General features: G+C 37.2%; 1 protein-coding gene across 1 annotated transcript in view; it reads left to right on the forward strand.

The window, feature by feature from the left end:
• The window catches only part of LOC137339830 (vacuolar protein sorting-associated protein 4B-like), a 31,532-nt gene extending 18,382 nt beyond the window's left edge, over positions 1–13,150 (forward strand). The window contains exons 6-11 of the mRNA XM_068001927.1: positions 999–1,155; positions 2,101–2,249; positions 4,150–4,231; positions 5,505–5,724; positions 9,837–9,977; positions 12,312–13,150. Of these exons, the coding sequence (XP_067858028.1) occupies positions 999–1,155; positions 2,101–2,249; positions 4,150–4,231; positions 5,505–5,724; positions 9,837–9,977; positions 12,312–12,413 (851 nt within the window). The 3' untranslated portion in view covers positions 12,414–13,150. The remainder of the gene's footprint in view (positions 1–998; positions 1,156–2,100; positions 2,250–4,149; positions 4,232–5,504; positions 5,725–9,836; positions 9,978–12,311) is intronic.
• Positions 13,151–13,466: the final 316 nt, after the last annotated feature.

A 13,466-nucleotide genomic window follows, 5' to 3' on the forward strand; every position in this document is an offset into this window, starting at 1 on the left:
AAAATTCTTTCATTCTTTTCTCTAATTTCTGTAGTCCAATAAATAAAATTTAAAAAGTCAATAATTACATATTTCACAATAACATGATTACATTTGCTCATTTTTGTATTTTTAATACCTTTATTAAATTTTTACTTCAAGACCGCAGACTGTCTCAAAAGCCTATACTTCGACTAATACTTCAACCTCAAAAGTTAGAGTGCTTTCATTATCATCTGTACATTCTGCGTATGTGCAATTTTCAGAATATTTCAGTATTCAATCTGTGGATCAGGAGAAATTGAAGGTGGGGTCTGTGTCCCTTCACCCTGTTAGGGTTTGAGTTTTTGCTTTTTCCAAAGGACTGTGAAAGAAACTGAAGATTGAATCGGGCTTCAGCCCCCCAAAGGCTCGAGACTGGGTTATCCTTAGAACTGTGGGTAAACAACATATCTCTCATTGTTTGTTTAATCCAAAATGGCTGTCTATATCAACACTAAATGAAGACAATGTGTGTTGATAACTTGAGATGCTTGTCAATGACTGTGTAATTTCAGATAATAGACCTCTAGGAGATTCCCATTGTTTCAAAGCCACAACAATTTGCATACGTAAGCAACATTGATGCTAGCATGTCTATAATGGACTAACCATCACAGCCTCTCTGGTTTGATAATTAACACTTCAAATCACCACAGTACACCAACCTACCAGCTTATTGAGAAAATTGATGAATTGAACATTATAGAAATATTGTAAGTTTTAAAAAAAACAATTCAGGCAATACAGATAAAGACCAAATTGTTACACTCATGTGTCTTAAAAAGATAATTTGGACTATTGTGCTCTTTTCCAGTATGATTATAACCTGTTATTTCACTAGGTGATATGAAATTAGGTTTCCAACTCTTGAGTAATACCTGATGTAGCTTCCACATATGTTTACTTAGTTACGTCTGGAAAGATGATCTTTTTGTAGCAGGATTTTAGATTTCAAATGTAAAGAGATCTCTCTGCAGGTAAACGAACTCCATGGAGAGGAATCCTTCTGTTTGGTCCTCCTGGAACTGGCAAGTCCTACCTGGCAAAAGCTGTGGCAACAGAAGCAAATAACTCTACATTTTTCTCAATCTCCTCCTCTGACTTGGTCTCTAAATGGCTTGGAGAAAGTGAAAAGTGAGTTTCACTCCTGTTCATTGTATGAAGCTTTGAATCAGTAACTTTGATAACTGCTTACTTGCGAATTGATAATGGGCAATTTTATATTTTCCTACCTCGGGTCAAACAGGATATTGCACCTCATGTCTTTTGTGCCATTTCAATCCAGACCAGAAGTGTTACCAAATTCAAAGTGAAATTAACATGTCAAAGTAGTTAATGCAATTGCCCTCTCTGAGGCTAGTTGGGTTAGTGTGGATCTTTGTAATAGTATCAGAAGGCTACTTTCCAGTCAACAGTCTTTTGAAATTCTAATAAAGCTATAAAGAAGCAGATGTTTATTCAGTAAATGGCATAAATTATATTGAATACACTGAACTCTCCAATGTTATGCTGTATTTGTGTGCATTTCTCTTCCAAACCATTGTTTTTATTTTTTAATTTGAAGCTGTACTTTGTTTTGATTAGGTTTAAAAAAAATGTTTTAAATAAAATTCTCAAATTGTGCTTCTCCTTTGCAAGGAACACAATATTAAATTGCCTAGGGCATACCCCACAATCAGTTGATTAACTTTTATATTGTGTATGTGGCAGATACATATACAAGCACACATACATACACGATAGTGATGGAATTGGGAGAGAGACTTCAGAATCTCACTCCACAAAGCCGCCAGTGGCTAGAGCCTGCAACTACACTGTGGCAGTTGACATGGCAAAATTGAATGGGGAATGTTGACACAGCAATTTATGTTGGTAACTCTTGACCCAAAAATGCGATTAAACAGGAAGTATGATTTGTGGATAGGAAGGGCATACCCTAAGTAAGACCTTTCAAATATCAGGTGCATCTCGGGGCATTTGTTGGTGGCTACGCCACAGGAACAATTATTGCTAAAAACCATTGCCAACTGTAATTACTGTAGCTTTTTAATCAACTTTTACATTTTTTGCCTTATCCAGGTTGGTAAAGAATTTATTTCAGCTTGCCCGAGAACACAAACCTTCAATTATCTTCATTGATGAGGTTGATTCTCTTTGTGGCTCAAGGAGTGAAAATGAAAGTGAAGCTGCAAGGCGTATTAAAACTGAATTCTTGGTTCAGATGCAGGGTAAGCATCTCTTAGGGATTAGTCAAGAAGTAGTCTTGTTTGTAGTTTGAGAGTGTAAAGTTGTATGTAGAATATAAGAACTTAGAGCATAGCATCAGAAAAGTTCATTCAGGCAATCAACCCCATTCATTCCACTAGCTTCCACTTTATTGTGGACTCTATCCAACCAATTAACCTTCTGAGCAAAGGTTTCTAAAGTTTCTCTTTGTCTACTTGTCCCAAAAGCAAATTAAGTGAAACTCCAGAATGTCAGACGAATATTACATCCTTTGTTCTTGATTGGTTGTTTTCTTTGACTTTATGTTTCTGTGGTGCCAGCAAAACTATTGTGCTATACAGAGCCTGTGATTCCCCTCTTTATTTATCCTTGCAACCCTGAAACTTGTTCCAGATATTTATGTAGTTCTTTTAAAAGCTGTTAATCAACAGGGCATTAACAGATTTTGCTGGGAGTCTGTTCCACCTAGCTACTACTTCAGGAAGAGAAAAAAATCCTAATTAAGTCCTACTTGGGGCTTATTAATTTTGTCTATCATGTCATGTTCTGAATTTGCAGTCAAAGCCTCCATCTATTAAAAAAAACTGAAATAAAGAAATGAAAGCACTTGCATTAATATAGCACCTTTCACTTCCTCAAAACATCCAAAAGTGCTTCACAGCCAATAAATTACTTTTTGAAGTGTAGTCATTGTTATGTAGGCAAACATGGCAGCCAATTTGGACATAGCAATGTCTCCCAAAAAGCAGTGAGATCAGCCAGTTAAGCCTATGTGACTGACTATGTAGATATTACGATAACAACTTGCATCTATATAGCACCTTTAACATCATAAAATGTTCTTGCTTATACCTGCCTGTCATATTAAAACAGCACAACAGTTCCTCGGTGTTCAAATCAATGTAATGTCAGTATAAAGTGTTCAGCAATGTATCTTATTTTATTAACAAACTACAAAATTAAAAGATAAGGACTACAAAGCTGCAGTTTAATTTTGGGTTCCAAATGGCATATGGAAGAAAAGTTGGCAGCAAGTTCAGTTCTGCGACACTTCATAATTTGAGCTTGCAACTGTTTGCCATGTGTGTGTCGGACTATAGGTCCCAGTCTGGGAACCACCTATGCTCCCAGGTTGTTTTGTGAAAATGTTTGAATAACTAAGACATTACAGTTTAAATGTGACTTAGGTTTATCATTTTCTGCAGTATAATACTGTCAGCTTTATAGTGCTTTCATTTAATAAATATGGTCCACTAGGAAACATTTCATCTAAAAAGCTGGACAATTCATATTAATTTTGCTTAGTCTATCAGTAGATGAAAGCTGTAATCACCAAGAACACCCATCAAGATCTAATGCAACACTTCTCTCCACTAGAAAACCTTTAAACTTGTACATCTTTATCAAAAGCTAGAAAAACTCTTGATCTAATTTTACTGCTGTGTAGCATTTTCAATTACAGTCCTTTCCCTAGAGTAATGCTTCTATCCAACAGCGTTACTCCTGCCCTACCACATAATTTATATCAAAATCGACAATGTCTGAATTGATCACTTATTGTGATTTGTGAAAGTAGAAACTGACGTGTTCTATTGAAATATTTTAACCTTAATATGTATTGCTGAAAATTTGCTTTCCTGTGAACTGCAATCTTTTTTTAATGAATCATCTGACCCATCACTGAGTTGTGAACCTGAACATTAACTAGTACATGTCTAACTATAGCATTAGGATATAGTTGATGCCCTAGTTTTTTAAATCTAAATCTCACTTTATGGAATTTCTAACATGACCAGTTTCTGAAAAGATGAAATTCATCTTGTCACTATTCTAAATTCCTACTATGTCCTGTTATGTACATAATGCATGTTATACAATAAAACTACTGATAACTTTTGACAGGTGTTGGAGTAGATAATGAAGGAATCTTGGTACTTGGAGCAACAAATATCCCATGGGTTCTAGATTCTGCCATAAGAAGAAGGTAAAATGTGTTTTTGCAACTGTTATATATTGTTCAGTAATGCATTGTAAATGAAAGTAATATCTGTCAAAAGATTAGCCATACTAGTAAACAAATTACGACTCAGTTAGCATGCATACAAACATGATGCCGCTTCCTTTTCTGATTGACAAACCTGCTGTCATGACAACTGAAAGCATCCCCTTGTGAAGTGCTGCACTGCTAAGAATTACAGAGCAGCCTTTCACTAACACAATTATCTCTTAACAAAGGAGAACATTCACTTTTTTTGTTGCATGTTTCATACTGCTGTTGAATAATGTGATTGTATACAGAGCTGTGACTGTTGGATATGAAATGATATGTTTAACCACCTGAGGTACTCCTTTGTCATTTCCATCTCAAAGGAGAGAAGATTAGGGAAATCCTAAATGCCTGCATCTAAAATAATCTTTTACCTAATCCCAAATGTTTGATGCTGTCACTAGGTGCAAAAAGGAAATTGTTCACATTTTATGTTTTAAAATAACAAATTTCTGTTGGATGATGCATTTTTGGCATAAATAAAAATTGTTGTAAGATTGATTATTTAAACATGCAAGGCAGACACTATAAAGGTCTGTTTTATTCTTGTCAATCATAAATGAGATTCTCCCCTGCAGAGATCTTTAATTGTGTTTTGAAGATATTTGTGGCCTTTTAATTTATCTTAAGGAAATCAGTTATAAGCATATGTTATACTTAAATAGTTTTCAGGTTCCTGTTTTTGAATTTATTCACTTTTTAAAAAAATTATGGTACTTTGAGAAAGCCCTGATTAATAGTAACTTGGCTTTGCTGTTGCTATGTAATGAATTTGGTGCTGAATTCACTCTAGTATTAATGTAAATTTGGTATCTAATTCTTAATATACCATAGTATCCTAAATCATTGCACATAAACTGTTTCTAGTGAAGCCTATCTAAATTGACGTTTTGATGGTGGAATCGTGTTCTGTTGGGACATGCAAATGATCATGTGCATTGAGTCCTGTCTAACCACTTACCAATGTGAATTCAACCCCTCACCCCCAACTTAGTAAAACAGTGCTGATATATAGATTTGATCCCGTGGATGGGATTATGCAGATAGTCTCACATCTCTGCATGCATAATGATACTCAGTTTTACAGGAAGTGATCACCACCACTGCTAACCAAATTGTGTTGGCACTGGTAAGGTAGTTAATGCACCTCACTCTCACTGGTGCCTTTGGCATAACATAATTTCTTTCTTATACTGAAACTGTTTTCCAGATTTGAGAAACGCATCTACATTCCATTACCTGAGCAGGCTGCTCGTGCTGCAATGTTTAGATTGCACCTCGGAACTACGCAAAACAGTCTGTCAGATGAAGATTATCGGATACTGGCAAAGAAAACAGATGGGTATTCTGGAGCTGACATCAGTGTCATAGTACGAGATGCTTTGATGCAGCCAGTCAGGAAGGTTCAGTCAGCTACTCATTTCAAGAAGGTACGGTACCACCAAAATAGAGTGCAGTAATTTTCAGGGAAGAGTTAGCCATTCTATTGACAGATAATTGTAAAGAAATTACATTAAGCAAAAGTAATACATTTTGGTTGGAAGAATGAGGAGAGGCAATATAAACTAAATGGTACAATTTTAAAGGGACTGCAGGACAGATATGATTGAATTTCACATTCAATTTGAGGGCAAGAAGACTAAGTCTAAGACTGGTGTTTTAAACTTAAATAAGGGCAATTATGAGGGCATGGAAACAGCTGGCTAAAGTGAACTGGGAACTTAGGTTAAGGGATAGGTCAGTAGAGATGCAGTGGCAGACATGTAATGATATTTCATAACACACTCAAAGATACATTCCAGTGAGGAAGAAAGACTCCAGGGGAAGGACGTACCATCTGTGACTAACTAAGGAAGTTAAAGATAGTATCAAATTGAAAGAAAAAGCATACAATTCCGTGAAGAATAGTGGCAGGCCACAAGATTGGTCAGAATATAAAAAACAGCAAAGAATGACTAAAAGAATAATGAGGGAGAAATTAGAATACGAAAGAAAGCTAGCTAGAAATTTAAAAAGGAAAAGAGTAAGTAAAGTGAGCGTTGGTCCTCAAAAGAGAGTCTGTGGAATTAATAATGGAGAATAAGGAAACCGCAGATGAATTGAACAGATATTTTGCGTCGATCTTCACTTTAGAGGATACAAGTAACATGCCAGAAATAATTGTGAATCAAGAGGTGAAAGGGAAAGGAACTTAAAACATTTACAATCACCAGGGAAAGAGTTTTGAAAAAAGTATTAGAACTAAAAGCTGACAAGTCCCCAGGACCTGATGGACTTCATCCTAGGGTCTTAAAGGAAGTGACTGCAGAGATAGTAGATGCATTGGTATTAATTTTCCAAAATTCCCTAGATTCTAGAAGGGTCCCATCAGATTGGAAAACAGCGAATGTAACTCCTCTATTCAAGAAAGGAGGGGGACAGAAAGCAGGAAACTACAGGCCTGTTAGCTTAACATCTGTCATAGGGAAAATGCTAGAATCTATTAAGGAGGTTATAGCAGGGCACTTAGAAAATCTCAATGCAATCAGGCAGAGTCAGCACGGCTTTCTGAAAGGGAAATTGTGTTTGACTAATTTATTAGAGTCCTTTGAGGAAGTAACAAGCAACATGGATAAAGGGGATCCTGTGGATGTGGTGTACTTGGATTTCAGAAGGCTTTTGACAAGGTGCCACATCAAAGGCTACCACACAAAGTAAGAGCTCACGATGTAGGGGGTAACATATTAGCATGGACAAAGGATTAGTTAGCTAACAGGAAACAGAGTGTAGGCATAAATGGGTCATTTTCAGCGTGGCAAGATGTAACGAGTGGAATGCCACAGGGATCGGTGCTTGGGCCTCAGCTATTTACAATCTATATCAATGACTTGGATGAAGGGACCGAATGTATGGTTGCTAAATTTGCTGATGACAAAGGTAGGTAGGAACGTAAGTTGTGAAGAGGACATAAGGAGTCTGCAAAGGGATATAGATAGGTTAAGTGAGTGGGCAAAAATTTGGCAGATGGAGTATAATGTGAGAAAATGTGAACTCGTCCACTTTGGCAGGAGGAATAGAAAAGCAGTATGTTATTTAAATGGAGAGAGATTGGAGAACTCTGCGGTACAGAGGGATCTGGGTGTCCTAGTACATGAATCACAAAAAGTTGGTATGCAGGTACAGCAAGTGATTAGGAAGGCAAATGGAATATTGTCATTTATTGCAAGGGGAATGGAATATAAAAGTAGAGATATTTTGCTACAGTTGTACACTGCATTGGTGAGACCACATCTAGAATACTGTGTACAGTTTTGGTCTCCTTATTTAAGAAAGGACATACTTGCTTTGGAGGCGGTTCAGAGAAGGTTCATTCAACTGATTCCTGGGATGAGGGGGTTATCTTATGAGGAAAGGTTGGACAAGTTGGGCCCATATACTCTGGAGTTTAAAAGAATGAAAGGTGATCTTATTGAAACATATAAGATCCTGAGGGGACTAGAAAGGGTAGATGATGAGAGGATGTTTCCCCTTGTGGGAGAGACTAGAACTAGGGGCCACAGTTTAAAAATAAGGGGTCTCCCATTTAAGACGGAGATGAGGAGAATTTTTTTCTCTGAGGGTCGTGAGTCTGTGGAACTCCCTTCCTCAGAGCGGTGGAGGCAGGGTCATTGAATATTTTTAAGGCTGAGTTAGATAGATTCCTGATTAACAAGGGAGTCAACGGTTATAGTAGGCAGACGGGAAAGTAGGGTTGAGGTCACAATCAGATCAGCCATGATCTTACCAAATGGCAGAGCAGGCTGGAGGGGCCGAATGGCCTACTCCTGCTCTTAATTCGTATGTGCGTAGAGAACCTGAGGGATGTATTTACACAAATCTTTGAAGGTGACAGCTCTCATTGCCATGACCCATTTCTTCATAGGTGTTAACTCTGACTTATGTGTATCAGCTGCTAGAAATTGGAGAATAGTGCCCAAAATGAGTCGTCCGCCCTTTTTTTTGCTTCACGTCCACATTCTCTTTCAATGAGGAGCTGCCTTGCCTCCAACCCTTCTCCTCTGCTGTCCATTTTTTAGCACTCATATTTGTTGCAACAAAAGGATTGCATCTCCTCTAATGGTTTCCCTTCCTGTATTCGCACATTGCGCTGGTATGCCGTAGAGCTCCATTCCTTACCCCTCCTCCTCTTCATTTACAAAGCTACATTTGGTGACATCATCCAAATGATTCAGTTTTTACACATGCACCATCGATACCCAGCTTTACCCCTCTGCCTCTACTATTGAGTCCTAGACTGTTGCTAAACTCCCAGTTGTCTATCAGATATTAAGATAAATCTCAATTTTTTCCAGCTTCCTGTTTGGTTAAATTGAATTCATTCCCTTCAATTCAAGCCAGCACCTATCTGCCCTGGTCTGGACTCTAATCAAACTCCCACTGCCACCTAAGGCTAAGTCTGGAGGTTAGAAGCCTAGGCATCTTGCTCAACCCCCACATCTGATCAGTTGCCACAGCTGCTTTCTTTCACCATTGAAACATTAGCTTCTTCCTCTCACGTTTTCAAGGATCTCCTAAAACCCTTCTCTTTGACCAGGCTTTTATCCTCCCTAATCCCCATTAAGTTTCCATTTATCTCCTGCTTGGTAGCCACTTACGTCCTCGGCACTGTAATGTGCACAGGTGCTTTTCTTGTGTAGGCGCACTCTAGACATATTAGTTATTGTAGCCTTTGCTTAGTATTTTGACAAAAGATTTGAGAAGGAATTTGCTGTGTAGGAAATTATGGGCAGAATGCATCTACCATTTTGTCGCAGCCGAGTAATGCACCAACATGCTGTTCCATTAAACTCCACTAAATTCTAATTATTATCGATTATTATGAGAAAGCACATGAATTCAGAATGTTAGTTTTTGAAAAAAAATTAGAATGCTAAAATTTAATGAGTATTTTTATTGCAATTCAAAGCAACAAAATTTGTATTCACAAAATTCTGCCGCATGTGATAGCTCACTGTTAGAATGCTCCATGTTTACATACATATTTCTGTGGTTAGGTCATAGCATCTCACCAATGTGAATACTATTTGATGAATTGTTTGAACAGAAATAGGTAATTTCTACTGTTCAGACTTGGCCCAATCAAAATAAATTTTGTTTATTGTTAGTTATGACGTATCAAGTTTAGCAGTCATAGCAATCTTAAGTTAGGGCCTGAGATGTCTGTCTTAGAACTGTTCTGAAATAGTGGTTGCAGAAACACATAACATCTCAGCAATTGACTACTATAGGCTAGCAGCTAGTTCTGATGAAAGGTCATTGACCTGAAATGTTAACTCTGTTTCTTTCTCCACAGATGCTACCTGACTGCTGAGTGTTTCCAGCATTTTCTGTTTTTATTTCAGATTTCCGCAGTATTTTGCTTGTTGCGTAGAGATTTTGCCCTGTTAACATTTCTACTCTAGCCACTGTATAGATGCAGCATTACAAGTTTATAATGTTAGACATATTGTTAACTTGCAGCATATTAGATAAGTATAGATTGCCATTTTTTAAAAACTTGTAGGTCAGAGGTCCTTCACCTGAAGATCCATCTGTGATTATGGATGACCTCCTAACCCCATGTTCACCTGGTGATCCCAATGCTTTGGAGATGACGTGGATCGATGTTCCAGGGGATAAGCTTCTGGAACCTGTAGTCTCCATGGCAAGTGGTCTTTATTTTTACAGAACTTACTATTATGCCTTAGCCTGTGATAGATCTCTGGTTGTTTATAGTCCCCCCTCTCATAGCATGTCAAGAAGATTAAGTGTTTAAAACCATGGCTATCCAAAAGAATCTTATTGAAAGAGTTTGCAATATCTATCTATAATAATTTGGCAGCTGGCTTGCGGGGGAGACCAGAACCAGGGACCATAAGTATAAGATAGTCACTAATTAATCCAATAAGGAATTCAGGAGAAACTTCTTTACCAAGAGAGTGGTTAGAATGTGGAACTCTACTACAAGGAGTAGTTGAAGTGACTAGCATAGATATATTTAAGGGGAAGCTAGATAAATACATGAGGGAGAAAGGAATAGAAGGATATGCTGATAGGGCTAGATGAAGTAGGGAGGGAGGAGGCTCATGTGGAGCTGAATGGCCTGTTTCTGTGCTGTACATTCTATGTAATAAGCATAGGATGTGAAGCATGCTAATTGGTTACTTTTTAGTAAATATGAAATTTGAGCCAGTCAAAAATGACACAATGGCTGTGTGTTTGCCCCCATTACTCGCATCTTAAAGTAATTATTGTATATAAAGTGCTGTGAGATATTTTGAGATATGATCAGGTGCTGCATAAAGGCAAGCCTACTTTTCACAAACTGACTGTATTTCATGATGAAAAGAATTAATCACATCCCTCAAAAAAGCCAAAACTTTGGGTGCCAGGAATTTTCCATTTCCCCGTTACTTCTCCCTTTTAAAATTCTCACCATTTTAGGGACTATAGATATGCAAATTTTCCATGTTCCTCACTGACATTTTTTCAGGACCCCTGTCACACGCATCTTCTGTCTTACTAGTCTCGGCCTTGTGTTTTGTTCAATTCCTGAAGTGCTCAGTGTTGACTTCGGCCTTTTGCAATGCTTTAGGACCACTGTACACAAGCATGCATGAGATTTTACTACCACTGCAGAGCAGTATTCAACAAGCAAATAAATTGCTGAACTGCTTAGTAAAATAATGGAATACAAATCAGAGAAAGTCATGCTTAAACTATATAGTGCTCTAGTCAGACCACAACTTGAATATTGGAAGTGACACAAAGGCACAAAACTGAGCCGTAGAATCTATAAAAGCTGGAGAGCCATGGCCTTTCAAAACTTGAAAAGAGGCAACTGAAAGGGGATCTCAGATATACAAGGTAGTTGATGGTATAGAAAAGGTAAATCTGGACCACGATTTCAGATTAAGCTGACAATAGGACAAGGAGGTACAAGTTCAAACCAATGAACAACAGCTTGCATTTATATAGTGCATTTAACATAGTAAAACATTTTGGGGCGCTTCACAGGAACGTATTTATGCTAATTTAGGACCAGTATTGGGAAGTTCACAAAAAAATGATCGTGTAAAATTAATATCTAGGTAAGCTAATGAAGGCAAAACCCCTGGAATCATTAAAGAAACAGCAAGGTACTTTAATGTGGAAACTGAGATTCTTTCCAAATGAATGAGATAGAATAGGCCAAATAGTTTTCCTTATCCATATCCATCTTGTAAACTATTCAGTCACTGTTTTTGCCCCTTGGTCTCGTGATTGCCACTTGAGATGGTGAGCTCAGCTCTTTCAGTCACATCTGGCTTCTCACCAATTGTGCAGTGCTAGTTTTGGATATAGTGTGCATGCGCTCTTTGAGCCCACAGTATTGCATTAGCCAATCCTGTGCTCTGAAATGTTGACTTCCAGCCATTAATTAACACACAATCCTACAGGCAGTAGGAGCGTTTCTGCTTGCTATTTGATGTTGGTCATACTCTCTGCAGAGAACATGAAAGAAATGGAGTTCCACTTAGTCCTCATTTGTACAGTGTTTGATACAGCTGTATCAGTCTGGGAGAATAAAGGAAAGCCAGGTATGATGGAGAAGCATGTCTCAACAAGTAGTGTAGTTTTATGGGGATAACTTTTAAGGTAAAATGCCTGTGTTTTTCTTACCCTTTTATATGTGCAGTAATAGAAATATTTGTTGCCCTTAGATTGAATCTCTACAAATTTTGAGAATACTTTTTTTTAAAAGCATAGGAAGTATTCTGTCGAGTACTTTAATAATTCAATTCCTATTAAAATTATAAAAACAAATGTTGGAAACGTAACAGCTTTACAAAGAACTTTGGTCAATTCTAGCAGTTTAGTAGAATGCAGGTGAAAGTCTCCTAAAAATTGCAATTTAACAATAACTTGGTATCTGAAGAAAGTCTTATCTGCAGAGATTATTGTTTGTGCCAGTCTGTATCTGTGCTTTATCATTTTCCCCTTCCATTTTCTTCAACAGCCTGACATGGTGCAATCGTTAGCAAGCATAAAACCAACTGTTAATGACGAGGATCTGAGGAAATTGAAGAAATTCACAAATGACTTTGGTCAGGAAGGCTAAACCATAAGAACTTAATTTGCACTGCAAAATATTTTTCTTTTCTTGTACATCTTTTTTTCTATTCACTTAAATCTATTGCATACAATAGTGAAAGTTTATTTTTTTCATCATTTTATTATTGGAAGGTGAAGTGCTATTGTGTTTGAGGCCATGGGACTTTATATACAGTTGGATTTAAGACTACATATATTATCTTAAAGTCTACATTTGTCTATTATAAAACTAGTTCTCATTACATATGTAAAAATCTAACATGTTGAGAAACATAATGCAGGTACCAAGGGTTTAGAATAATATTTAAACATTACAGGAACAATTGATAGTTTTCAAATGAGCTAAGTACCCTGTACAAACCAATTTGCTGGCCTTATGAAATGTAAAATAATCTTGGATATTAGTAGTACATTCTAAACACTTTGTGAACGGGGCATTTTAAACAGACTATTTGCACATGAGTTCTAATAACTGTACTGCCCATAAGATTAGACCTTTCCATCGTACTTCAGGTGCGTTCTAAAATTACCTACTGATGTGTATAAAAAATAAACCTGAAGCTTTGTATTGGAGACTACTTACGCATAGTTATTTGTATTCAAATAAATATGAATGAAGTGAGCAACTTCCATACATGTAGATTTTTTTATAATAGAAACCTGTTTGAGGGTCACGGAATCTTAAATCCTTGTATTTTCTGTTTAATTTCTGTTTATTTGTAAATAAAACTTACATCTACCTAATGCTATCCTGTTTTGAAATTCTCATTTGAGTATTTTTATTTACTGAACTTTGAACTTTCTTCTTCCCAGGAATGATATGGGCAGGTTGTTCCAGCAATTTAAATCTGTTTGTATAATGGTTGGGGGTGGGGGGAGAGAAAGTGTTTTATTTTTGTGCAGAATAATGAATTTACCTGGTCCCCCATTGGGAGGGGAGAATGTGGGGAAGCTGAGGCCATTGGTGCAGAAGGCAGATTTGGGTTCATGTATAGGATATTAATCCATTTGTTGAACATGCTGGCTGAGTATATTGAGCAGGGATTCCCACTTCACTTGA

The sequence above is a fragment of the Heptranchias perlo genome, chromosome 2 (genome assembly GCF_035084215.1).
Source record: "Heptranchias perlo isolate sHepPer1 chromosome 2, sHepPer1.hap1, whole genome shotgun sequence".
In the NCBI taxonomy this organism is placed as follows: Eukaryota; Metazoa; Chordata; class Chondrichthyes; order Hexanchiformes; family Hexanchidae; genus Heptranchias; species Heptranchias perlo.